Genomic DNA, 25315 nt, shown 5'->3' with positions numbered 1-25315 from the left:
GTCCCTTCCAACCCAAACCATTCTGTGGTTCATCCTAAAAAGGTCAGAGTGACTGCAGTCTAGTTCTTGTACCTGCGCCTCCCCCAGACCACAGGACATCTTCTTAGGCCCTGACCCACCTTCAGTCCTTCCTGCCCCCACTGTTCCCTCATGCAGGCAAGAGGCAGTGTGTGCTGTGACCAGCTCTAGGGCACCAGCTGATGGCCCCAGCAGAACTGGTAAGGCTTTTTGCCTGCTACCGCCTTCCCCTCGTTCAAGGCAGCTGGTGTCTCTCTTCCCAAGGTGCTCACCAGCTTTCATAGACTGTGTGGCACCAGATCCTGCTGCCTCCTTTGGCTGGATTTCGCTAATAGATCCACAAGTGGTACGAGCTGGGCAGACCGTGTGGTCACAGATTCTTGATTTCTTTGGGAAATATTCTGAATACCTCTTGGTTTTTTTTACAGCATAAACATGTGGACGGGGGAAGGCTCCAGCATGAGAAATGCTCAGTAATTCGTATGTTGTTGCCCTGGTGTGTGGGACTTGCCCTGGTCCTACCAGGGCTGCCTGTGCCCAAGAAACAGACCTGTTTTTCCAAAATGGAAGTAACCTGATCGTTGACTGTGCAGTGAGGTGTGCTGCGGCCATGACCCGGAGTTAACTGGTGCTGAAAGGGGAGATCTTCTTTGTGGCCTGTAAATCAGGTGTCGCCGAGGGCAATAGGATATTTCACAATGTGCATTTCCCACCAGGCCACTGTAACCTGGAGCTATTCGTAGCTCCTAGTGATGTTCTGCTAAATTATGTCAGGTTTAGTAGTCAGTAGGATACTACAAAATAAATCAGATTTCTTATTTTTCAGATTGCAAAGGGCTGTTCCATGCTAAAGCAGAAGTGAAGTGAAAACTGTATAAACTCTGCTTTGTAAGTTTAAACTATTGCAACAACCAAAGAGTGACAGTGATTCTCAGGTGAAAGATTTCTACTCCTCAGTTTCATTCAGAGACCAGAGGATGAAGGATGTCCTTTCAGTAACAGCCAAGATTGGAGAGTTAGAAGTAGGTCCTGTTCACTTCTCTGCCACAGACCTTGCACAGGAGGTTCAGGTAGCTCCTCTACCTGGAGAGCGATTAGCTTCATGGTCAAGCAATCAAGTTGAAGTAGCACATGAACAGCTGAGTAAACTCAATGCACAGTCACTCTTGAAAGGAGATTGTGCCACCATGGCCTCTCTGTCCTTGCTGCAGACCATGTGGTCCTGCCCCACCAAAAGCATCACTGGGTGTGACACTCCTCTGACCACATGGGAAGCCAGTTCAACTCCCTAACCCAGCAGCAAACCATTTGCTTTCTAATTTTAGTTTGTTTCCTACCAGTGACTAGGCTTAGAGGAGGTTCAGGTCTGTGCTCTCATCAGTGCAAGGTGGTGGGAGTTGGGAGGAGGTTCAATACAAGCTGTGACATGTAACTTCATCCTGGCATGAGGAGGCTGGAAGTGGTGAGTCTTGGGTGCTAAATGCCTTGGAATACAGTTTGCTGACTTTGGTGCCTGTATGAGAGCCACAGCCCATTCCAGCCCTCTCTCTGCTGTCCAGAAAAGCCTGTTACATGTCATGCACCACATCTGGCTATGTTCATCCCTTGTAGAGGTGAACAGGCTTTTTTGGAGTTGAACTGTGGTCCAAAGGACTAAGTACACACTTCTGAGTCTAACAAATGTACAGTTAGAAGGCTCCTGTGCCCCTCAGGGCATCGTAAGCCCTCCTGAACACTGCTCAGCCTTTGCAGCTAGTTTGGTCATCACTGACTGGTGTTGATGGGTCTCGATTTGAACCTCTGTTTGTTGCAGAGAAGATAATTTGTCTTTTCTTAGGTGCTGGAGTGTTCCCAGTTCCTCTGGGCACCCTCCGTTCTTCATGGGAAAGCTGTTCCCTCCCTCTAATAATCCAGACTTGCTGGAGATGGCTGTGGACTGTCAAAAATTCCCCTTTCCCCATCCTCCCTGGAACACAGTCCAGACATAGATGACAGGATACACAGGTTCTCCTTCGGGAAACTGAACATGGTGGTGCAAGCTGCCTTCCCTTTTCTGCTCTTTCACATTCTCTCTGCCCTTCTCAAGCTCTTATGCCCTAGAGCTCCTCATCCTGCCCCCAACCTTGAGTGAGACCAAGCACAGAGGGAAAGGCTTGCAGGGTCTCTGCCACTTTCTTTCTTTTACATGCTCTGATGTCCACCATAATGGCAGATCTGAGAGCAGCAGGAGCTGGCCTTGGGGAGTAGAGGTCGTTTAGTCTGGGGGAGTTCAGAGGAAGAAAACATCAGTAGAAAGTAGTCCACTGCTTAACCTGCGTGGCTCTGACACCACTGCTGAGCCTGGAGGAGCTTAGCACAGCACCGAGAGGCAGGGGAAGATACACATTGAGAATGGGGCCAAGAAGGGGCCTGACTTTGGTGCAGGTGGAACTGCACCCCCTGCAGGTGGGACTTCTCTGCCCAGTGCCAACAGCATGATTGGAGATTTTAGCAAGGAGACCTCAGCTAGTCCTGGATATAATGCAGCCCACCAGTGATGGGTGAGCTGTGGATATGCATGGGAGACTGCTGCACTCTGACCCCAGGATAACCTGGCTACCAAACCATGAGCTGTGTAATTTTTTGGTTTAAAATCAGACCTATTTCTTTAATGGACAATGTAGAAGGTCCCTTCTGTTGCCCCAGTGACTAACCAGGCCTCCCTGTTTTTGACTGGCCTGGTGGGGGGAGCCTGAGATACTCACTCCTTCCTCGTTCCTGAGAGTTCACTGCTTGGGCTCACCACTCCTTAGCTGAATTCACTTATTTAAGCAGGACAGCCAGGAGAATGTATCATGCGAAGGTCAGGGGCTGTGCTGAACGGCGCAGGACCTTCAGGCACTGGGCGTTTGGCTTGTCTTCGTAGATGCTGTGACCATGGCATCCCAAGGCCAGGTCATTTTCTGGAGGTATGATATTATCTGCATCTGCTTTGGGAGGGAGGAGGGAGGGAATTGTGTTTTCCAGACTCCTCGGCCGTATCACCCTGCTGCCAGGAGCTGTCATGACACTGATTCTTTGCAGATTGACTCTATACTGCACTCACCCAAGATACTTAAATACTGGCACAGCTTCTTTTATACAATCAGTAAGGCCATGTAGCTGTCAGACACTCATCTGCAGGTCATAGACTACAGCCAGGATGGACATGTGTGTCCTAGAAACTCTGTGTGGCCAGAATATGCCACCTCAGTTTGAATGCTATTGTAGGTCAGTGTATTGATGGCTCAAGAAAGGCTCTGGGTCTCTGCTGTTGTAGGTGGAGGTATCAGTGGCTTGAGGGAAGCTCTGCACTCCTGCTGCTGGCCCTCAGACAGTTGCTTACCTCTCCATCACATTGATGTGCTGTGAGGAGAAAGGCAGAAGCTGTCCTGTTGCAAGTTTCCTTGCTATGTGAGCTGGGAAGACCTGCAAGCTGGGTTGTGCCTCGTGTTTCAATGAACCTCTTTCTTTTGGAGCTACTGACCAAGTCCTGGTGAACTGCAGTCAGGAAAAGAAGTGTCGTGGGGAAGGCCATAAAAATATCTACCTCATATCCTTATGTTCTGGTAGTTGAAAACAACCCTCACCAGATTGATAAATTCGTTTGCAGACTTGCTTTAGCCTCTGATGAATGTGGGCTGGGCTTGCATCTAAACCTGACTGCTTGAACAGAGCCACAAACAAGCCATGCCTCTTCATCCCAGGTGTGGGCTCTGCCAGGTTGGATGGAGACAGAGGCTCCAGTGAGGTCTGTGAGACATCCCTGCTTGCATTTATTCTATCAAAAATGTTTCAGCTGTGACAAGTATCCATCCCACTTGAACTGAACAGCAGTGGGGAGAAGGACAGTCCACATATGAACAGAAGAATCATAGAATCACAGAATGGTTTGGGTTGGAAGGGACCTGAAAGCTCATCTAGTTCCAACCCCCCTGCCATCAGCAGGGACACCTTCCACTAGACCAGGTTGCTCAAAGCCTCATCCAACCTGGCCTTGAACACTTCCAGGGAGGGGGCAGCCACAGCTTCTCTGGGTAACCTGTGCCAGTGTCTGACCAACCTCACAGGAAAGAATTTCTTCCTCATACCTCATCTAAATCTGTCCCCTTCCAGTTTAAAACGGAGAGACTTCCCAGGCATGAGCCGTGCTCCTGCTTTCTCGCATGGGCATCAATGAAGTGCTAACCAGTGACATTATCTGTGCCTTTCCACTGATAAAAGTCAGATCACTAGTGGACATAATGGAACATGGTGTAGATATCCACTATGGGCATTGTATTCCTCATGTGCCTGGGATGCTCGTAGTGACCAGCTCTGTTCTTATCAAGAGGCAGTCCAGCTGGCTTTTGTCAGGGAGATACAACAGCTGATGGGTGTGAGAAGATGAACACCTACCCCTCACTGCTCTGAGAACCATCCTCCGGCTCTGCCAGCGCCTCTGCCCACCCTGGGCAGCTGTGCACAGCCAGGTGGCAACAGGTTACTGGAAGAAGCAGGGTTCTTCAAGGCCATTGGCCTCTTCAGGCTAAATTAGGAATGCAAAAATAGCCCAGACAGATGGGTGAAGTTTCCAGGAAGCTTCAGAGAAGCAGTTGGATGTTTTTATTGATTTCAGGAAAAAAAAGAAAATGGAAGTACTGTGAAAACTTGAGCTCATCAACTGCTTATTGGAATGCAAAACCCCTCCTTTTGTGTTACCCCTGTGTGGTGGTGTCACTTGGCTGGCAGCCAAACACAGCCGCTTGCTCTCCCAAAAGGGGGATAGGGGGAGAGAATTGGAAGGGTAAGGGTAGGGTGACTTGTAGGTTGAGATAACAACAATTTAATAATTGATATAAAAGAAAACTTAAAATAATAATGACAATAATATTGAAAAAAATAACATAATGGTAATAATAGAATATAGAAATGAGTGATACACAGTGCAATTGCTCACCACCTGCCAACCAAGCTTGGCCCATTCTCAGATAGTGATCCCAGAAGAGCAACAATCCCCAAAACCAAAAGCACAATCACAGAAGAGTCAGAGCCTGAGCAACAGAGACACCCTCATTAATGTACTGAACATAATGTTATATGGTATGGAATATCCCACTGGCATATCCAAATGCCAATTTGGATTACTAATGTTAATATTCCCCACTCCCTCAGACCTTGCATCTGCAGATTAACAAAACACAAAGTCCTTGGACCTCCAGCAACAACTGAAAACATGGGTATGTTATCAATGTTCTTCTCATAAGAAATCCCATGCTGAAACCAAAACACAGCACTATTCCAGCTACTTAAAAGAAGATTAACTCTATCCCAGCTGAAAACCAGGACACCCTGCCATGTTATTTCTTTTCCACAGTAAACTTTGATATAGGGAGGAAGGCAGGGGACCTTCAATCTCTTAATCATCCAGGTTTTTGGATCCTTGCTCCTCTAAGCCCATTCCCAAGGGAAAGCTTATCCCATGTGGAACTAGAGCTCGGGAGGATTAACCCTCTGCTGCCCGTTGCGGGGCTGCCAGCTCATCTCTGTCCCTGAGCCGTGCTCAGCAGCGTTCAGGCTGCCCAGGGCTGCAGGCAAAACTCCATTTGTCTGATCAGGAATGGGACCATGGAAAAGAGGGTGGGATTCACGGAGCAGTATCCCACAGGTTCCCAAAGCACCAGTGGGCACGGAGGGCAGTGCCAGGACTCTGGCTTTGGCAGCCCCAGCTGTCTGTGTCAGCCCATTTCCGTGTCTCTGAAACGCTGGAAGTGTGAGGGGTGCTGACACACAGAAAATGGCTTTTTGCTTGAACTGCTGGACTGGACTGTTGCGAAACACAGCTATGGTCAGCATGCAGCTGGTGGCCAGCTTCCTCTTGTTCACTCTGCACTCCTCATGGACTCCATACGCCCAGGGGGCTCACAGGGAAATATTTCTAAAGCCCTTGTGATTCTTGGATCTCGCAGCTTCTGCAGAGGAAACTCCAAAGGGCCTGATTTCCCCTTGTCCCTGGCATGGGGTGTTGAATTGGGCAGTGGCGTCCATGTACCCAAATTTGCCATCCTCCCTGTAACACACGAGCAGCTTTTTCTGTCAGTCCTTCTACTGCCTTGGCCCAAGGGTGGGAAGCACCTCTCTGGATGCAAAGCTAGCAAAGCTTTGCAGCTACAGGGGCAGGTGACACTGGTGGGGGACAAAACCAAAGATCTGGGCTGTTAGTGCTGGTTTGTGTTTGTCTGTGAGTGAGCTGAGGATGGTGTTGTTTGGCATGGTGGTAGGGCAGAGGTGGTTCAAGCCAGAGGGTCCTCTTGAGTACCAGAGGCAAGTGTGGTGGCACCTGAAGCTTTCAGACACTGCACAGGAGGGCATCCTGGCTGCTTGTCCCCTGCTGTACCCTCTCTGGCATTTATTGATGAAATCCTCCATAACCTGCTGGCAGCACCCCTCTGCTCCAGCTGTTTCTCCCATTCACACTCTCGAGGAGGAGAGTTTTGATCTAAAGGCATGAGGGTGAGTCACTTGCTGCAGGCATCCCTGCTGTGGGTCTAAGCCTGTGCTTCCCAGGCATGAGAGCTGAGGCTGATCATGGCAACCTTGGCTGAGTTTATAGCAACTATCTCGCTCTGGGATCAGCTCCATAGAAATTGGTGGAGCTCCTCAAGGAGGTAGATATTATTCAGCATATGCAAGAGGCTCAGTATCTTATCTGGAATAGGAAAGCACAGGTTGTCCCATGGTGAGCCTGGCTGAGACCTCAAGTGACTTGGGGTTGAGTCCCATGGGACATGACAGGTCTCTGCTGGGAACTGTCACATTGCAGGATCTGCATGAGCCAACAAATGAAATCCCCATCCAGCGGGGCCCCAGGAGAGGCAGTGGCTGGTGATGGGTCCCCAGTGCCTGCAGCTGGAGGATATCTGCTGCTTTCCACCCCAACAGGGTCAGCTGAGACCGCAGCTGCAGGGCACCTGGAGGAGGCAGGTGGAGAACTGCTGTCCACACTGTCCGTGAGTGAAAGCTGGTGAGAATGGGGAGGAAGCCAAATACGTGATACCTCCCAGTTCTGAGGGCATCTGGGCAGGGAGGGCTTGGTATGGATGTGAACATATATATAGAACCTTTATATGGATTTGTGGCGCACTCATGATGAAATGCACAGTTCTAATCCCTTCTCCTGAGCACGCTGTCATGTGCAGACAGGGCTTCCTCAGATGACTTTCCACTGTCTTTAAGGATGAAGATGGAAGGGAGGCAGTGGGAGGGCAAGCAAGCCTCCTGCAACATCTCCCCTCCTCTCCACCCCCTCTTTCTCTGTCCCCTCTTTAACCCCATCTTCCCTTTCTCCCATCCCTGCTGCTCCCTGCAGCAGGGGCTTGTTCACGTGGTGCAAATCCCTAGAGCTCTGTATCCCACCCTGTAATCCTGGCATCTCAGGTGACTCTGGCACAATTGTGCAACTGGCTGGTGCAGGCACACATTGATGTCAGGAGGAGCAGTGTGGTTGCAAGGACACTGACGGGCCCTTGCACAGAAAACTGCCAGATCTGTTGGGAAAGTCTGTCTGCTGCAAGCTGGGGAACACAGCTGAAGCAGAGAGGCTATTTTTTTGTGGGCCGGAGGCCTGTGACATCTCACAGCCTAGTCCTGCCTGGGAATGAGATGGGAAGAGGCACCTTGGGAGTTTCTGTGGACCACGGGGCAAAATAGCCCCTGGGTTGGCAGCCCCTGACACTGGTGCTGTGGCCATGGCCAGTGTCCATGCCTCCTGCAGTGCAGCTCCCTCCAGCACCCTGCCAGGCTTGGGGAAAGGGGAAAGTCACAGAATGGTCAGGGTTGGAAGGGACCTCTGATGATCACTTAGCCCAAATCCCTTGCCAAAGCAGGTACATCTAGAGCAGGTTGCACAGGTTTGTATCCAGGTGGGTTTTGAATGTCTCCAGAGAAGGAGACTCCACAGCATCTCTGGGCAGCCTGTCCCAGTGTCTGGCACCCTCACCGTAAAGAAGTTTTTCCTCATCTTCAGGTGGAACTTCCTGTGTTCCAGTTTGTGCCCGTTGCCCCTTGTCCTGTCACTGGGAGCCACTGTCCACTGAAAAGAGTCTGGCCCCATCCTCTTGCCACCTGCCCTTTAGGTATTGATGAGCATTGATGAGATCGTCTCTCAGTCTGCTCTTCTCCAGACTAAACAGATCTAGGTCTCTCAGCCTTTCCTCATCAGAGAGATGCTTCAGTCCCCTCATCATCTTTGTAGCCCTCCACTGGACTCTCCCCAGTAGTTCCTGGTCTTTCTTGAACTGGGGAGCCCAGAACTGGACACAGGAATCCAGATGTGGCCTCACCAGGGCACAGTGCAGAGGGAGGAGAACATCCCTCGAACCCCTGTGCATGGGGCATCCCCAAACCAGCCAGCTGACAGATCTGTCCCTGTTTCCAGACCCCTCCTCCCTACTGCCTGACTTGTACCCAGTGTCTCCTGGGGTCAGGGAACTGCCTCAGTGCTCTGCTCAACCCCCCTGGGCAACCAGTCCCTTGCAAGTGCCAGCAGGAACTGCCCAGCTCACTCATGCACCGGGGGATGCAGAGAGGGATATCCTCCACTGGCACCCACTGCCTCCTCCCAAAGGCAAAGCTTGGGTCTCCTCTCCTTCTGCCACATGGTCCCCCACCTTTGATGACAAGTGATCACCCAAATGTTCATCACTGCTGTGGTCATGTGCTTCACCATTCCACCTTGCTCTAGGTCTGCAGCTTACATGCCTCAACCTCCTTCCTGCCGGTGGCTCTGCAGACCTGCACCGTAGGTGTAGGGTGTGAAAGGAGGTGGGTGGTGCAGTAATGTTGTCCTTTCTGTTTTTCCCAAATAGCATGACTACAGTCATTATCATCCTGGCTGCAGTGATTGCCCTGATCATCGGGTTTGGTGTCTCAGGTATGTGACTGCTCAGATTTCTTGCTGTTACCATCAAGGCAATGAACTTCTGCCATGCCACTACCCCTGTGTCATAGAATCACAGAATGGTTTGGGTGGGAAGGGACCTTAAAGCTCATCTAGTTCCAACCCCCCTGCCATCAGCAGGGACACCTTCCACTAGACCAGGTTGCTCAAAGCCTCATCCAGCCTGGCCTTGAACACTGCCAGGGAGGGGGCAGCCACAGCTTCTCTGGGCACCCATCCTGTGCATGGGCTGGGGTGTCTCCATGCTGTGCATGGGCTCAGGTATGATCTGTGTGGAAGTGTCACCTACGACCCTTTAATGAAGGCTCATTTTATAAAGCTTATGTACCAGATGGCTGAATTAAGACTGCACAGGTGACCAGTTCTGACCTTTCTCAGCAAGATATCTCTCCATGGCAGTAAACCACAAGGAGTTGTGTTCTCCTCAGAGATGTTGAGCTCTTCCAGGTTTTAAGTAATGCAGAGATTTACACACACACACACACATATGTGTGTGTTCGGGGTAGGTTAGAAGACACTGACACCTGGCACTCGGAGCTGAATGAGGAAATCTGTGTCAGCTTTTCATTTCTGCAAAAACTTATCAGGCTGCAGCAGCAGCTATGCACGTGTGACCCCCCACACTGTGGGGCAGCTCCATTTTGCCCCAGGACAGTAATTTGCCAGCCTGTGCTTTCATAGCAGAAATTAAAGCCTTTTTAAAAAATTTTATTATTTTTTTATTCGTCATGTTAGCAATTCACATTCAACTCCATCTGTTGCTCCATGGAAAGCCAGCTGAGGCAAGGGATTGGTTACGGGTAGCACAGCCTGTGCTGCTGGAGATGCAGTGCTGTGTTAGCTGAAATTTCCTTGGGCTTGGGGCCCTAAGCCAGCACATACAGAAAGTCCTGCACATCCCCTGCTCCCTCTCCCAGATGGGAGGAGATGATGATATTTATTGCAAAATCAGGCAGCGTGTGTCAGGATGGGGCACATTCCCCTGTTCCCTCAGAGATGACGAAAATGTGTTGCTTTGGTGTTGGCCAAAGTGCAGCCTCCTTGGGGTGTGCTGAGTGATGATGCTTAGGGACGGGTGACACAGGAAAGAGGACCTGGCTCTGGGAAAGAGCTAATTCTCAAGCTCCTTGGTTAGGATTTGCTTTCAAAAGTGATCTGTGTCCCCAAGGAAGGGAAATGATGACTTTTCTTAAACAAAATGGTTTGGATTCCAGTAAGGGTGAACAAGCAGTCTCTTATTTCTCTGCCAGCATTACACTTTGCAGTCACATTTTAAATAGCATAAAGGGAGGTCCTGACTAAGAAAGACACAAAAATCATGCTCTTCTGGAGCTGCAAAGAAAACAATCCATGATACATATAAGCAAGGAAGAAAACAACATCTGAATTCTTCTTCAACAAATAAGAGGAGCTTCTTTTTGAAGGATGCTGCCTGCTAAAGAAATGCTCCTGTGCTTTATCTTGGTATCTAAACCATGGGAGCTGACCTCTATGAGCTGGACTGGTGGCTCTGGTGCCCTTGTGATGTGCTGGCGTCTATTCGGCCTTGATGTTAGTGCATGACAGCTGCAGGCTGGTCTGGCCTCTCTCTGCACTCACTGCCTTGCCTTTCTCACGCCTCCTTGCTTTCTCCTTGCAGAAAAACGCTCCATCAGCGTGACGGCGCTGACGTCTCCAGGGAACATTGGCCAACGCGGCATTCTGGGCTGCACTTTCGAGCCCGATATCTGGATGGGCAGCATAGCGATCCGTTGGGCCAAGGCAGGAGTAGCTGGGCTGGTTCATGAGTTTAAAGGTGGGAAGGACCAACTGCAAGAGCAAGATGCATCATTTCAGGGCCGCACGGCGGTGTTCGTGGACCAGGTGATGGGTGGCAACGCTTCCCTGGAGCTGAGGGACGTGCAGCTCTCCGACGCCGGCACCTACCAGTGCTCCGTCACCACGGCCAGAGGGAGCGGGGCAGCCGTGCTGCAGTACAGGACAGGAGGTGAGGGGGATGAGGAAGAAAATCCTGTTGCAAAATGCAGGATAAGGCGGCTCAGTCAGACCTACCCGCAGTTACACTGATGCCAGAGGCTGCGTGAGCGGCGCATGCTCCTCCAGCAGCCACCATCAAGCCCTGCACCCCTGAGTAGGGCCGGGGTATTTCTGTCTTTTCCAGAGGTGTTTATGACCTTACCCACTTGTTACATATCCTTGTTCCAGAAAAGATGGTTATTTTAATGCACTCAGTTGTCTTTTTTTCTTGTATTTACCACATGTATTCTACCAGCTACTTAACTGACTACAGAGAACCCCCAAGAATGGGAGTAGCTAATTGATCTTATAAGGATTCCGATTTTTCATCTGTTTAAGATAAAATGATAACTTCTCTCTAGATTAAGATATATCTCCAGCCAGAAGTGCTGCATAGTAAAAATTGTAGCCTATTTCATGTATTTTTTCTATTTTTCTCATATATTGTTTTTAAAATGACTATCAGAGCAACAAACCACCCATATCATCGTTATCAGAAGTGTTACATATTTGCCAGAGTTAATTGTTCACCTTGTTATGAGTCAACCTCAAAACACACACAGACGCAGATGAATTTTTACTTGTGGGTGTTTAATTCTTCTGGGCTGGGCCATCATGTTCATCACTGGCACAAAGCAGTATGCTGCCACTGAGCTCAGCAGTGTGTCACCCATTTCTGTCACCTCTGGGTCTGTACGGGCAGATAGTCCTAGCGCTTCCCTGGCTGGCTTTTGCTGGCATAGAATCACAGAATGGTTTGGGTTGGAAGGGACCTTAAAGATCATCCAGTTCCACCCCCCCTGCCATCAGCAGGGACACCTTCCACTACACCAGGTTGCTCAAAGCCTCATCCAGCCTGGCCTTGAACACTTCCAGGGAGGGGGCAGCCACAGCATCTCTGGGCAACCTGTGCCAGTGTCTCACCACCCTCCCAGGAAAGAATTTATTCCTCAGATCTCATCTAAATCTCCTCTCTTCCAGTTTAAAGCCATTACCCCTTGTTCTGTCACTCCCTGTCCTTGTCAAAAGTCCCTCTCCAGTCTTCCTGTAGCCCCTTCAGGTACTGGAGGCCTCAGCACATCCCTCAACCCCAACAGCTCAAGGTGGGGACTGAAAAATCTGTCAGATCTCTCCAAGTCAAGGAAATGCAGTTTTAGGATGGGTGATGGCTTACATGGCGAGGCCATCCCAGCCATAGTGGCAGCACAGGGAGGGTTCCTCTGTGCTCCAGGCCAGTCATGGCAGGACAGCAGTAACCAGCAGAGCTCTTGAATGAGACAGGCTGCTTTTCTGCAGGTCCAGTCTCCTCCTTTGGCCCAGCAGAGCCAAAGCACCAGGAAGCGGGCACCGGTTTCTGCACAGACACTTGTGACAGAGGCCTTGGAGACGCGGTCCCCATGTCACTCACAGGGAGCCCATCCTGGGACAGAAAGGCAATACAGGAGCTGGTGTTTCAGGAACGTCTGGCCAATGTCACTTCACACAGTCTCCCATTTCTGACTGAAATTGTGTTTTCTGCCCTGTTGCGATATGAAGCACTTTCCCAAGCAGTGAGAAGAATAGGGTGCTGGGCTTACAGGCCCCTTGCAATGGCAAGGATGGAAGAACTGCTTGGGACCACAGTGGGTAACAGCAAGGCCAGAGGGCTTTGGCTGGGGTCTGAGGTGTGCTTAAGTCCCGTGGGGACTTTGTCTCCTACCCCTCCTTGAAGCCTTGTGAATCTGCCTGCTTTTGTGTTGCTTGAGTTGATGTAATTCACACAGAAAAGGCATTGGAGAGAACACGTGAAATGCTGCATTAGGTTTTGTTTCCATTGAAATCAGTGAACTCTGCTCTCCTAAAAGGCTCTTGTTTCTCTTCACATATGTGTGTGTGGGAAATGTGATAAATATACAGAGGCCAAGGCTAAAAACGTTTTATTTGAGACGGTCTTGGCTTTTAAACACAGATGAGTTTGCAGTGGGCTTTAAACTTTTTGTTTAATCCAGGGATGTTGGTGCAAATCTTGCAGCTCAGGCCACAGCTTTGTCTGCCCTCAGCCCCAGCAGTGCAGACAGAGCTTCCCTTGGCTGCAGCCCCTGCAGTTCCTGCTGGGGGAAGCCAAGGGTTTGGCAGACACAGGAAGTCTCAGGCTGGCCAGGTCCTGAGCCCAGCCTCACCTGGGAGCTGGGGTGTCCCAGAGCTCTTGGGAAATGTTTGGTTTACGAGCCCAGGATCTGGCTCGTAAACGTTAAGAAGAATTAGTTAAAGACACTACAACATGTCCTCAGCAGATTTTGTCAAACTGGGCTGACTTGTCCTAGGAGCTTTTATATCATGGGCTCATTAAGGTTGAAAAAGACCTCTAAGATCATCAAGTCCAACTGTCAACCCAACACCACCATGACCACTAAACCATGTCCCTAAGCACCACATCTAGTCATCTTTTAAATACCTCCAGGAATGGTGACTCAATTACCTCCCTGGGCAGCCTGTTCCAATGCTTGACAACTATTTCAGTAAATAAATTTTTCCTCATATCCAATCTAAATATCCCCCGTAGTCATCCCTCTGTAGCCCAACCCGTACAGACCTCTATCTAAGCCTCTGCATTTGGTTTGGCTACACACAATGCTGCAATGCTAAGCACCAAATACCCTAGAAACACCTGGGACTGACCAGCAGATGCAGTTGGGTGTTTCACGTCTGGTTCCTAGACATTTGCCTTTTTCTGATTCTCTCCCCTTTTTCCCTCCCAAAGCCTTCAGCACCCCAAAGGTCCATGTGGAAACCAGCAGCAGCGGGGAGACGTTACATTGCGAAGCACCGCGCTGGTTCCCTCGGCCCGCCGTTCGCTGGACAGCCTGCAGTGACACTGGGGAGTACCTACCTCACGTTGCCAACACCAGTTACGAGCTGAACGCTGAAAACATCACTCTGAAAGTGGTTTCCTTTCTGCACAACATTACTGCTAATGCCACCTACACCTGCGTGATTGAAAACAACATTGCCAAGGCTACAGGCAACATCAAAGTGACAGGTAGAGTTGAACACCACCTAGAGACACCAGTGTCGGGGGGGAGAGAGTTTAAACCGTGTGCTGGTGTGTGTCAGGGGAATCCTGCAGCGCCTGTGTCAGAGAAGGAAGGTACTGAAATCCATGGTTAACCCAAGCCTTTCCCTTCCTGGGATGAAGGGTCAGATCTGTGCTTGGTCCTGCTATTTCAGATGTTTTTTCATGGTAAAAATTGCTCCCTTGGCACAGGGACAGAACTGCCAGGGAACAGGAAGGAAGGACACACTTCGGAAGAATATATTCCTTTGAATGTTAACCAAAAAACCCCCTACCAACTGAAGACCCCAACTTTTGACACTTTCCTTAGCCAGTTCAGCTTAGATCCCTTTGTGTAGCAAACCAGCACGCCCCTTTAGCTGTTACAAATGACAATCTCTCTGACTCCAGCCCACCCCCTTTATTTAAAAGGCCACCTTATTCACAGGAAAGCAAACTTTCCAAAAAGCCTGGATGTCTTTTCCTGTTCTATGTGTGAAGGGTCATAGCTCCTGTACAGTGAGGGCTTCACAGCAGTGGGTCTCCAGCACAAGAGGCAGGGTCTATCCTCATCAACATTCTGAAAAATAGGGAGGAATAAATACACCCACTTGTTTTGCCTTCCCTGCTGTGTTCCCTGCTCTGGCACCTCTCACTATTCTTCTGCTACAGATTTCAGCATTATAAGGGGGACCAACTTGCAGCTGGTGAACCTGAACGCAGAGTCAGCATCCTTCTCCCTTCCGGCCTGTCACTGGATGCTTCTGCTTCCCCTGTATCAGCTGTTGATATAAAGCCTCGCTAGAACAATCAGAAACACTGCTGGAGCTGGAGGTAAGCTTGGAGAGGGAAACTCATAAGCATATATGCTTGGTATAAGTACATGTAGACCCTCTTGCTTACTTTTGTTACAGCAGAAGACTTACTCAAGCCTGCCAGAATGGGAGGACACATCTTTGCCCTTTGCCCATCCTTTCCTCATCCCCAGCTTTAGGTGGAACACATGGCTTCTCCCATCACTTTCTGCAACTTTAGAGATTCTTCTCTTACACTGTTGACTGTCATCTCTTACTTGTCCCCTTATTCTCTTTTCCTTCCCTCCTCAACCTTCGTTCTGACCTCAAAGATGGACGTCTTGCTGGCTGCTCCGCACACTCACTGAACCTTGGCTAGAGTTCATGGCTGCAAGGCAGTGCAGACCTTTTCCTCTCCCTCCCCATGAAGCCTGCTGCAGAACAAGCCCTGCGTGCACCTGCTTCACTTGGACAACTCCACCACACAGTGCAGCACCCTCAGTAAATCATACCTAGCAGGGATAGCTTGAAGAGGGTTAGAGGGAGCTGCCAGCCTGAGCAATCCCACCCAGACCTGGAATAAGGAGGGCTCTGGACAGTCACAGCACAGGACAATTGCCTTTAGTACTCATCAGCTTTGGTCTGGGGTGGAAGGCTCTGGAGGTAAACTGGTGATCAAGTGGAGAGCTACAGGAAATCAACTAAAAGGAACATCTCTGTCTTTCCATGCAGAACAGTTACACAGATACCCTGATGGCAGGACATGCTTCATGCTTTACTCCCTCTTGAGCTGAGAACTTTGAGAGCTCCTTCCAGTTCCAGAGCATGTAGTAGCACAAACATAAAGCCAGCTGATTTCCCTCTTGTATTATTATTTCTTACTCATGCCAACAACAGGATCCTTTGTTTGGCTTCAGAAAGAAAGCGAGGAACGCGATAAGGAGACTTATATAAATAAAGGAAAAACTCTGATCACAGGAACGAGATGTGTTCTCCTGTCTGAAGTAACCCAGTGACCAGAACTCTGATCATGGGCAGAAGCTCAGAGACAAACAGGAAATGGGTTTCCTGCAATACATCTGAGAACTGGTCCTTCAAACCGACACTACTAAAAGCAAGCAAATCCTAATTGCCCCCAAACAGATTTGATTCATTCATCTCATGTCTTGTGGTTCTCTGAATGTACCAATAAAACTGTAAATAAGAGAGAGAGTTAATCTATTCAGTCTTCTCAGAAGACTACAATCAGACTCCCCTTCTGGAAAAGATGTTGTGAATGGCAAAACACTGATGGATTAGAAAATAGCCAACAGGCTTGGAATAAGTGTTAGGTCTTCAACCTGGCAAAGGCAAACAGCCCATAAAAGGACTGGTGATGGCCTTTGTAATGATGTGAAATAAAAGAGGAACAGGTGAGTAGTAAGTGCGGCAGCAGACAGAAGACTGACATACACATGGAGGAGGAAAAGAGGGAAATTAGCAAGATACTACTGAAAAGTTCAAATTCAGAAGTAAAAGCAGTTATTAAACGTAGTTACAGCTATAGAGATAAGTTTTCTATTTTTCTTATTTTTAAATAAGTCTCTGTTACCTGGCACTTCCTATCTATTTCTGTAGCACTGTCTCTTACTGTTCTTCATATTACAGTTGCACTTTAAAATCAGATTTTGATGTTTTAGTTTACATCACTTACAGTCAACATTTTCCTCAGGCTGAGGTTTTTTTTGTTTGCTTTTTTGGTTTTGTTTTGGGGGAGGATGGGGACAAGCATCAGCAAAATCGTTACCATTTCACAGAAAGCACCTACAGAAAAACCAGACTGTCACAGCAAAACTTGTGCAGACCTTTGCTGCAAGCTGTTTTGGCGACCTTCTTAAGTACGGAGTCTCAGAACTTTGTTGGATGGTGGCATCTGTCAGGTCTTGGGCCACTAGTGCTTTGGTCTTAGAAGCAGCCAGCAGGCCTTGAGAGGGAAGATATTTTGCACATGCTCAATAAACCCACCACCTGAATCACAGAATCACAGAAGTTTAATTTAAAGCTCAAACTGAGGGTGAAAGGGGAAAGGCAGGGGGAAACTCTGAACAAACAAAACTCAAAACAAAGTAGCTGTTCAAATACGCTGTCTACACACAGAATGAGGCAGGGAAGTAATTAGCATGTGTAATTTACTAACCTGTAGCACAAGATGAAGGATCTGGATGTCATTTTGCCAAAAGCAAGTGCAGAACACTTGGTCATCACTGCAAGCAAACAGGAGAGGAATCTCTTCCAACAGTGATCTCTCACGTGTTTTACTGGTTAGTTTGCCGTGCCACCATGGATACCGGCACGTGCCATTGCAGTCATCCCCTTCCTCAACAGAACCGATGGGCAAGCCTCTAGCATGTTGTGAATTTGTATCACAGCTCACTGCCTTCCTCTTGTTACCAGACCCATGGAACATCCAGGCCGCTGTTGAAGCTGCTAAACAATGCCTGTATAATCCTGTGATTTAGTACCATGATTTAGTCTCCAAACCCCTGGGAGTGTTGAAGGCCAGGTTGGATGATGCTTTGAGCAACCTGGTCTAGTGGAAGGTGTCCCTGCTGATGGCAGGGGGGTTGGAACTAGATGACCTTTAGGGTCCCTTCCAACCCACACCATTCTATGATTCTATGAAACAGTAACTTATGCACTTCCCTTCTCTTCTTGGAGGAAGGAAATGCTTTAAAAACATAGTTTTAATCATTTCAGTTGGGTTAAGAAGACTATTCCCTATGGCAACTGTGCAGTTTCACATGAAGATAGTGAATAATCTGCAAAATACCCGGCTCTGGCTCATAAACCAAGGATCTATATTCTGTCTCATTCCCCATATAACAAGCAAATCCTAACACTAAAATAGACACAGAGCTATTTAAACTGTATTTTAATAGCTTTATTTAGTAGATACTACCACATAAAATACACACATTGTGTGCCCTAGGCCAAAGCAACTGCTGCTGTGTAGAAAGTGTTGAACGTCTGTCTTCCAAACCGTAGCCCAGTATCGCTGGTGGCAATGGTCCAGAGTGACCATTCAGGAATTCTGTAAGTCACAGCAGCTTCTTGATTGCACCCTTCACCCTGTGCTCACAGGCCCGTGCTCCCACTGGAAAGGAGATTGAAAAACAGCTCCCAGTTCTAGTAGGTATTTCCATAATCCCTCTCCCCTGGGAGAGATGTTAAACAGTGGCTCCCACTCAGCAGTGACTAGATGTTCTCCTAATCCTCTCACTGTTCAGATACTTTAAGGCATCTTGTTCCACTTCCTCCACATTGAGGCACAGCAGGTTCAGCCGAGGTCCGACTTGCGACACAAACTCCACTTCACCGCACCGAAAATTTCTCAGCTGCAGTGGAGCTGAAGGGGAAGGACAGAACTTGTAACAACTCTGTACAGGGCTCCTGCTCTGCTCTAGCACACAGCTGTAGAAGTTGCTGGGGGAGGGAACTCCTTGCAGCATCTGCTTGGCATCTGCTAAACCTCAAAGGACAGCATGATTAATGAATTCAGGACACAGGCAGCTGAATGCATTTGGCCAGCATCCCTCCAACTTGGAGGAAACAGGCATTCTGCACTGTGAACCACTGTGAACCATGTGCTGCTCCCACAGCTGATGCACTGAGCTTTACCTCTCCTATCGCTATCAGCAACCTGGCCTTACAGTGTTACATGACAGCCAAAAGATAACGTCTCTGCAGCAAAGCATCCTTTGGTGAGCTTAGCAAATCAACCCCTGCAGCACCTGGACTTACACTCAAGCGCTAGTGCTCGCACAAGCAGCTGAGAAGAACGTCCCCTTAACGCAGCCACTGCACAGTTGTGGCAACATGAGCTCAGACATCAGCACCCATGAATTCAAAATTCTTCAGTGCTTCAAATTCTGTGGCCATGGTGAGGATTTTCAGGCCTAGTCTTGACTCTATCTGCTGCCCTGTCTAAAGTCAAGACCCACTGGATTTGAGAGGTCTGCACAACAACTCTGGCTGGCCAGAATCCTGTCCCATGCAAGGACTGGGAACCTTGCTCTAAAACAAAGAAAGTTTTGTGTGTAAAGGCACTCCACAGAAATAAACCTGTACCATAACATCAGGGATGGGAGGGCAAAAGGAGGTTGCTAATAAAAAATGTCCTCTCCCACCACCACTACCATACACACACAACCCCCACCTCCCTCCCTTACTGACACCTCAGAACAATTACTATCCTGGTTGTTTAGTTGATATATTTTCCTAGAACTGTATATAAAATCTGAACAGAGAAGCTCCAAATTGTTCACTGCAACTACAAGGACAATTCAATACTATTTTTATGCTTCTGTGTAAAGGAGAAAAAATAACGTATAATGTTGTTGTATATGGTGACTTTTACAACAGTATTTTGGTATTTTTGTAACCATGGTTCTGCTAAGCCACATCTTATCTCTACACTACAGAATTCACAGTTCTATGTAAATCCTCCAAAGATCTTGCTTTGTGGGCAGTGAAGGCAGCTCTCCTTCCCCAGCTTGGTGAGACAGCTCCTCCCTTCCTTCCCACACTAAATCCTACAAAAGCCGAGTGCTCGCTTACCAGGCTGCAGGATCTTGGAGGGCTTCCTGTCCAGGCTGAAATCCAGCAGGATAGGACGACAGATGAGAGGACTCCTGCACAGGCTCCTTAGGTAGCAAGCAATGAGATCCTCGGGTTCTTCTACACACTGAGGAAGGAAAGGGTGTGTTGCCACTGAACGTGCAGAGGGAGGCAGGGAGCCACCAGAACACCCACAGCAAAGGGAAATCCAGTCCAGCTGAGGCTTGAGCCCAGCACACTGCAATTGCTACCGGAATAACCCACTCACCCCCGTGCCAGTAGCTTCTCCATGCTGAATGGACACTCTGCCCCTGCTCTGCACACACTTCTGCAGAGCTTCCCAATCAAGAAGGCTCAGGCCCAGTATGGCTGCCACGTGCTGGTTCCTGCACAGCACCAAAGCTTCACCCGTTCCGTCCTCCACCAGCACCCTATGAGAGAGCCGGCAGAACAAGATGCAGAGGGAGGTCAGGACAATGCCCAGCTCCCTCCCAAGGGTCACATCCCAGACAACAGAACAAGATGCAGAGGGAGGTCAGGACAATGCCCAGCTCCCTCCCAAGGGTCACATCCCAGACAACAGAACAAGATGCAGAGGGAGGTCAGGACAATGCCCAGCTCCCTCCCAAGGGTCACATCCCAGACAACAGATCTCACCTCTTCCCATGCCCAACCTCTACAGTGCTTACCGTGCACTGGCTTGCCTCACTCCTACATGTGATGGACATGGGGGACTGTGTCGAGTGCACCTCCCCTGCAGGAAGAGTAAAGCTGCAGCTATGTATGGGTGGGTATACAAGAGAGAAGGGGAAGGGCCACTGCTTCTTTTAACCCTCCCCTCATTAAGTATGCAAAGGATTAAAGAACTCCACTGCATTTCCAATGGGTGTCTTGGGAAGAGTTTGTAGGGGGAGAAGAATCACCAAGGTGTTGAACCTCCATGGCAGTGAACAGAGGAAAAGCAGAACATTAGCAGAGTAGGATTCTCCCCCTCAATGTCCTCGCCTCACCCCCAGTCCTAGCAGCCAGCCTGCCTGGTATCAGATACACACTTCTAATCAGTTGTCACTTTGGTCCCTTTCTAATACACAGCTCCTTTTCAGACACTGGCAAAACAGGTTTTGGAATTGGGATAGGATCTCTTTATTCCTTCTACATGGTAGCAAAGGATGGGTCAGAGTAGAAAATCTGCAATGCTCCTCACAGATTATCTCTGTGGAAGCTTGAATACCTCTTTGAAGATGCTGCTGCAAAGTGAGCAAACCCACTGCAGGGACAGAGTCAGGACACAGGACAAGTGGCATAAAATCCGTGCCTGGGGCAGGTGTTGCAGGTGAGGTTGCAAGTTGGACAGAAACACTAGTGAGGGAGATGAGGCTTCTCCTGCAGGACTAGAAGAAATAGGAATGTGAGAAACTTGCAACATAGAAACCTTCCTTGGGACACTGTAAAGTGGGAAGAGACCCTGGACTCACCTTGAAGGAAAAGGTAGGTGTGAAGCTGGCAGAGATACAATGCTTACACAGCTGGAGGCAATGTAGGTGCAATAAACATTATGGAACCTGCAATATGAAAGGGTAGATGTCAGAAAGCGCTCATGGAAACCAAACTGCTCCATTTTCTTGGCATGGCTGGGCTGGCCTTCATCTGTAACATGGTATGGACAGCAGGTGTAGCAGGGGACTGGGAGACACGAAGGCATGGGCAAGGGAGGAGGAAAATCCACAAGAGGAAAGATTTAGTACAGATGGTTTCAAAGACAATAAGAGAGGTCAGAGCTGGGGCCCAGATCAGGGCTCTAAAGACAGGGGTACCTGGAGATTTTGCGTTCCAAGTTCTGGAAGAGGATCTTGGCTCCAGGTAGCAAGCCCCAGAGATGCTGCACATAGGTGGCAGCAATGTAAACATCCACCGCTACAGGGGAGCCTGGAGCAACTGAGATGCTGAGCTTCACGCTGTGATCACTGGCTAGCAGAGTCCCTGAGGAGGCACAGAGCCACACACACCATGAGCTCACCCACAGCAGGTAGCATAGTCTGTCACTGAGCTGGACCTGCCAGAGGTGTTTTCCCCTCCCATTACAATGAGGCTATCACAGATTTTCCAGGTACAGTATTCCCATTCCCATCCCAACACACATGCAATGTAAAGTTTCCCAGCTCTCTGACATGCAGTGGGATGCAATATCCTGGCATACTTCCCCTACTCTCAGATACAGGAGCACAGTTTGCCAAGTGCACTGTCTCTGAAACAGAAAAAAGCAAGAATCAACCTGTTGTTGCCTGACAGGCTGTCACAATCCTACCTTTCTGCTTTTGAAGGCCGAGAGTTATAGATGGCTTCTCACTCTTGGGAGAGGCACACAAGGTCCTCTCCACTATCTCACCAGAGAAAGAAACAAGGGAACCTGTGAAACTGAGAAGAGACCAGGATTTCTGTCCTGCCTGAAGACAAAGAGAGCAGAAGAAGGCCTGACTTCAAGATTGCCACAAAGGACAGGGTGAAGTGGAGTGCTGTTTAAGTTGGGGTTGCTTGAGCCCAGTTTCAGGGGAACCTGCCCTGGAGCACCTAAGATACTGTAATGAGGGCAGCTTGCTCCAGCGTACCCCACCCAGGGACAGGAGGCCTCTTTAACTCACTTTCTGCTTCTCCAAGCTCAGCAGTGAAAAAGGATGAGGCATTACAGCCTTCCTATCTGCTTCACTCCTAATTGTTTTTCTTAATTAAGAGGAAGAAGCCAACCAAAGAAAAACTCAGTTTACCATAAAGCACTGGTGAAGATTTCAGTGTGCATGCACATCACCCCAGATTAAACATGTTTTGAACAGAAAAACTTGTAACTCTGGTATTTGTTTGAGCATCGTACGCTAAAACAATAAAAAACCAACAAAAACCATCACACATTCAGCCTCATTTTCCCTGCTGTGCCTGTTTCCATTTCTGACAGGAATCTAGCAGAGACCTATGGACCCAGTCCACACCAGAAGTAGCTCAAACTTTTTCTGGACATCATTTTGCAGTTTTGTCACCTACAAACCCATCAACTCTTGATAAACAGGATGGGGGCAGCCTGGACTACTTGCACATAGGAAGATTTCCAAACAATATATTCTTAGAGCAGATAATTAATCGCTGCTTAATGCAGTTCTGTCTCCAATAAAGATAAATACAGACCCATTCACCAAGACACAGTCACATGTAATTTGGAGCAGACCAACATACCTGTTGCTAAGTAGTTCTGGAATGGAGGAAATTCTCTGGTCCATGCCTGTCAGTTCTGACCTGGCTGCCAGCTAGAAGTGGGGAGACATGGACTCAGATGGACTGCAGTTTATAGCTATCCCTGGCCAGAGCAGTAAAAACAAGCTCTGCATGCTTAGAGAAACACCAAGCAACTGATGCTTCCTCCTCAGATTAATTCTGAGGCAGGAAATGTGTAAGCGCAGCAGCAGTCTCTGATGGAGTATTGACAATTTTCTGAGCTAGTTCTGGAGAGACCTACAAGTCACCTGTGAAAGCCCAGAGCAATAAGGCACTGCATACCTGGCGCTCAGTCAGACAGGAGATCCATGTCTCGTGTTGTAAGTGCCAGGTATCTTGGACAGGCAGGCACAGGGGGCAGGATGTCCTGCTCAGGCTCTTTGCTGGCACAGGTGGAAAACAGAGCTTGTCAAACACTTCCAAGTCCTGGGAGAAAAGTGATAAGGCAAGAAAGAAGATTGTTAAAGGAAGGAAATGAAAGGTATACAGGAAAAAAGGGACACTGAAGAATAATGGTTTAAAATTTAAAAAATAAATAAAATCCACTGAACTCAGAGCTCTGAGGATTTTAAGCAAACACAGAACTGAAGCAGTTCCTTGGCAAGACAGATGGGAATTCCAAGCCTTGAAAAAAGCTTAGTCACCCTCTGACTCCTCAACTCCCACATGCAGTTCAGTAAAATGTCTCCAACAGGAAACAGCAAGAAAACCTCCCTCTTACCGAGCAGCGAGGCACAATGAAGCGATACAGCCCATCCAGGTGCAAAAATGGAAACCACCGTAGAGACTTCCCCATGAAGAGCAGCAGTGCCTGGCAGGGGAGAGCAAGAGAGAGAAAAGGTGATGACAAATGTTAGGAAAAAGGTAGAAAATTAAAAACACAGCAAGAAGAGAGCAAGACCAGCAGAGGATGTCTTGCTTGAGAAGTCAGGTTATCACCATCAAGGATAACCAAGACAAAAATCACTCTCTCATTGATTTGGAATCTAGAATCACAGAATGGTGTGGGTTGGAAGGAACCTTAAAGCTCATCCAGTTCCAACCCCCCTGCCATCAGCAGGGACACCTTCCACTAGACCAGGTTGTTCAAAGCCTCATCAAACCTAGATCCTTAATTATCACACAAGCTCCCTGAGGAGCCAGCTCCCAGCTTTATCAAACCACCCCCTAAAGCTGCCTCCTGCCTTACTTCCTGCTGTTTCAGGCCACAGCTGGTCTCCTCCAGCTCCGGTAGATTCTCAATTTCTCTGGGGTGGCTCCAGAGCTGAGGTCTGCCCAGCCACAGCACTGTGGCTTGGAAACTGCGCTGCAGCTCCTCTACTTCTCCATCTTCTTCTCTGGGTACTTGGTAATTGCGTAGCATAAGACCCTCTTTCTGGGTAACCAAGAATAGGTGAGATACACAGCTGGTTCTTCTAGTGCTGCTCTGGTCCTTCTGACAGCTTTCATCTCCGTGAGTATCTGGCTTGGGATCATTCAATTTCAGCATTTTTGCCTCTGGGGCTTCCAGCTCAGATGTTAAGCTGCCATCATCCTTCTTCCTCAAACAGGAGCTGTTTTCACTTCTAAGGCCTTTCTGGATTTGCCCTTTAGCAGCATGAAGAACCTGAACATCCTCAAAGTAGAACTGCACATAGACACTGAAACGACAAAAGGTAGCAGTGAAACTCCCTGTTCCTGACACGGGGCTGTTGGAAAGAAGCGGTTATCTAGGAAAAGTACTTCTGGTGAGTGGACCCCCCAGGTATTCATCAGGAGCTGCAGGAAGGGTGAAGTAGAGGGCAGCTACCAGGCTGGGTATATTCTGAACAAAATGGAGATGGTGAGTTTGTTGCCGATAAAGATCTCCTTTCCTGCACATAGCAAAGGACAGCTGCTTTGGCACTGAAACACTATGCTGATAAGCAGCTTTACCACTGTCCAAGATAGCTGTGGAACTGCAGAGTGGTGATTTCAATCGAGCACTGAATAAAGGCACTTGCCTGGTTTTTTTCTCCCTCACATGCTCCAGATTTGCCAGCTGCTCCCAGGAAGGAAAATCAGTCTGAAGGAATCTCTCCACTACAAGCTGGTAGTTTTCCACCTGCAAGAGTGATCCTGCAAACACATCAGAGAAAGGAGCTGAGCTAATAAAAACAGAACACAAACCCAGCAAGCTCAGTTTCCTGGTTTTAAAGTCACGAGGCCAGCAGTGATAGTTCAGCATCTCCATACCAAGTCTCCTCTTCCTTGTTTTGGAGCTGGATGGCAGAACAGCAAAAGCCCAGCACTCCCAAATTTAGCTTGGTGGGACATACCTATGAGAGCTGTATGGGCAAAGGGGCTACCATCCCTATGGGATATCACACAGGGAAGCACACTGCTCTTGTCCTGCAGCTGGAGGGAACTGCTCCTGGAGGAGACTCTCAGCACACCCAGAAGTATCTGCAACAGAAAGGATGCTGCAAAGAGCATCAAACGCTTCCCATCTTTGAAGGCCATAAATCAAAGTGTGCGTAACAGCAGCACAAATCCAGCCTGTGCTCAGCACACCCAAGGTGAGAAAAGCAGTGTCATTCCCTAACAGGAGGAACAGGTATGCATCAGATAGATAGGGTGCTGGAAGGCATGGGGAGAACTGGGAACTCTCAAGGCACAGACAGT

The 25315-nt window shown here is 48.7% G+C and overlaps 2 protein-coding genes across 2 annotated transcripts in view; one reads left to right on the top strand and one right to left on the bottom strand.

Moving 5' to 3' along the window:
* The first annotated feature begins 2852 nt into the window (after positions 1 to 2852).
* Positions 2853 to 14815, top strand: VTCN1 (V-set domain containing T cell activation inhibitor 1). Its single transcript, XM_010164118.2, has 5 exons — positions 2853 to 2966; positions 8883 to 8947; positions 10614 to 10961; positions 13731 to 14009; positions 14694 to 14815. Exons 1-5 carry the CDS (start codon positions 2935 to 2937, stop codon positions 14813 to 14815), a joined length of 846 nt encoding a protein of 281 aa, XP_010162420.1. The 5' UTR covers positions 2853 to 2934.
* Positions 14816 to 18039: 3224 nt separating this feature from the next.
* CTC1 (CST telomere replication complex component 1) overlaps positions 18040 to 25315 on the bottom strand; it is a gene marked incomplete at its 5' end in the record, with an annotated part of 13968 nt that continues 6692 nt past the window's right edge. The window contains 14 exons of the mRNA XM_029084051.1: positions 18040 to 18200; positions 19412 to 19538; positions 19680 to 19842; positions 20101 to 20165; positions 20643 to 20802; positions 20887 to 20973; positions 21226 to 21391; positions 21717 to 21826; positions 22634 to 22704; positions 22955 to 23098; positions 23394 to 23483; positions 23862 to 24312; positions 24655 to 24769; positions 24970 to 25118. Coding sequence (XP_028939884.1) covers positions 18040 to 18200; positions 19412 to 19538; positions 19680 to 19842; positions 20101 to 20165; positions 20643 to 20802; positions 20887 to 20973; positions 21226 to 21391; positions 21717 to 21826; positions 22634 to 22704; positions 22955 to 23098; positions 23394 to 23483; positions 23862 to 24312; positions 24655 to 24769; positions 24970 to 25118 — 2059 coding nt within the window. The remainder of the gene's footprint in view (positions 18201 to 19411; positions 19539 to 19679; positions 19843 to 20100; positions 20166 to 20642; positions 20803 to 20886; positions 20974 to 21225; positions 21392 to 21716; positions 21827 to 22633; positions 22705 to 22954; positions 23099 to 23393; positions 23484 to 23861; positions 24313 to 24654; positions 24770 to 24969; positions 25119 to 25315) is intronic.

Source organism: Antrostomus carolinensis, unplaced genomic scaffold (genome assembly GCF_000700745.2).
Source record: "Antrostomus carolinensis isolate BGI_N321 unplaced genomic scaffold, ASM70074v2 scaffold20703, whole genome shotgun sequence".
Lineage (NCBI taxonomy): Eukaryota > Metazoa > Chordata > Aves > Caprimulgiformes > Caprimulgidae > Antrostomus > Antrostomus carolinensis.
The sequence above is the reverse complement of the archived record's forward strand: the minus strand, read 5'-3'. Positions and strand labels throughout refer to the sequence as shown.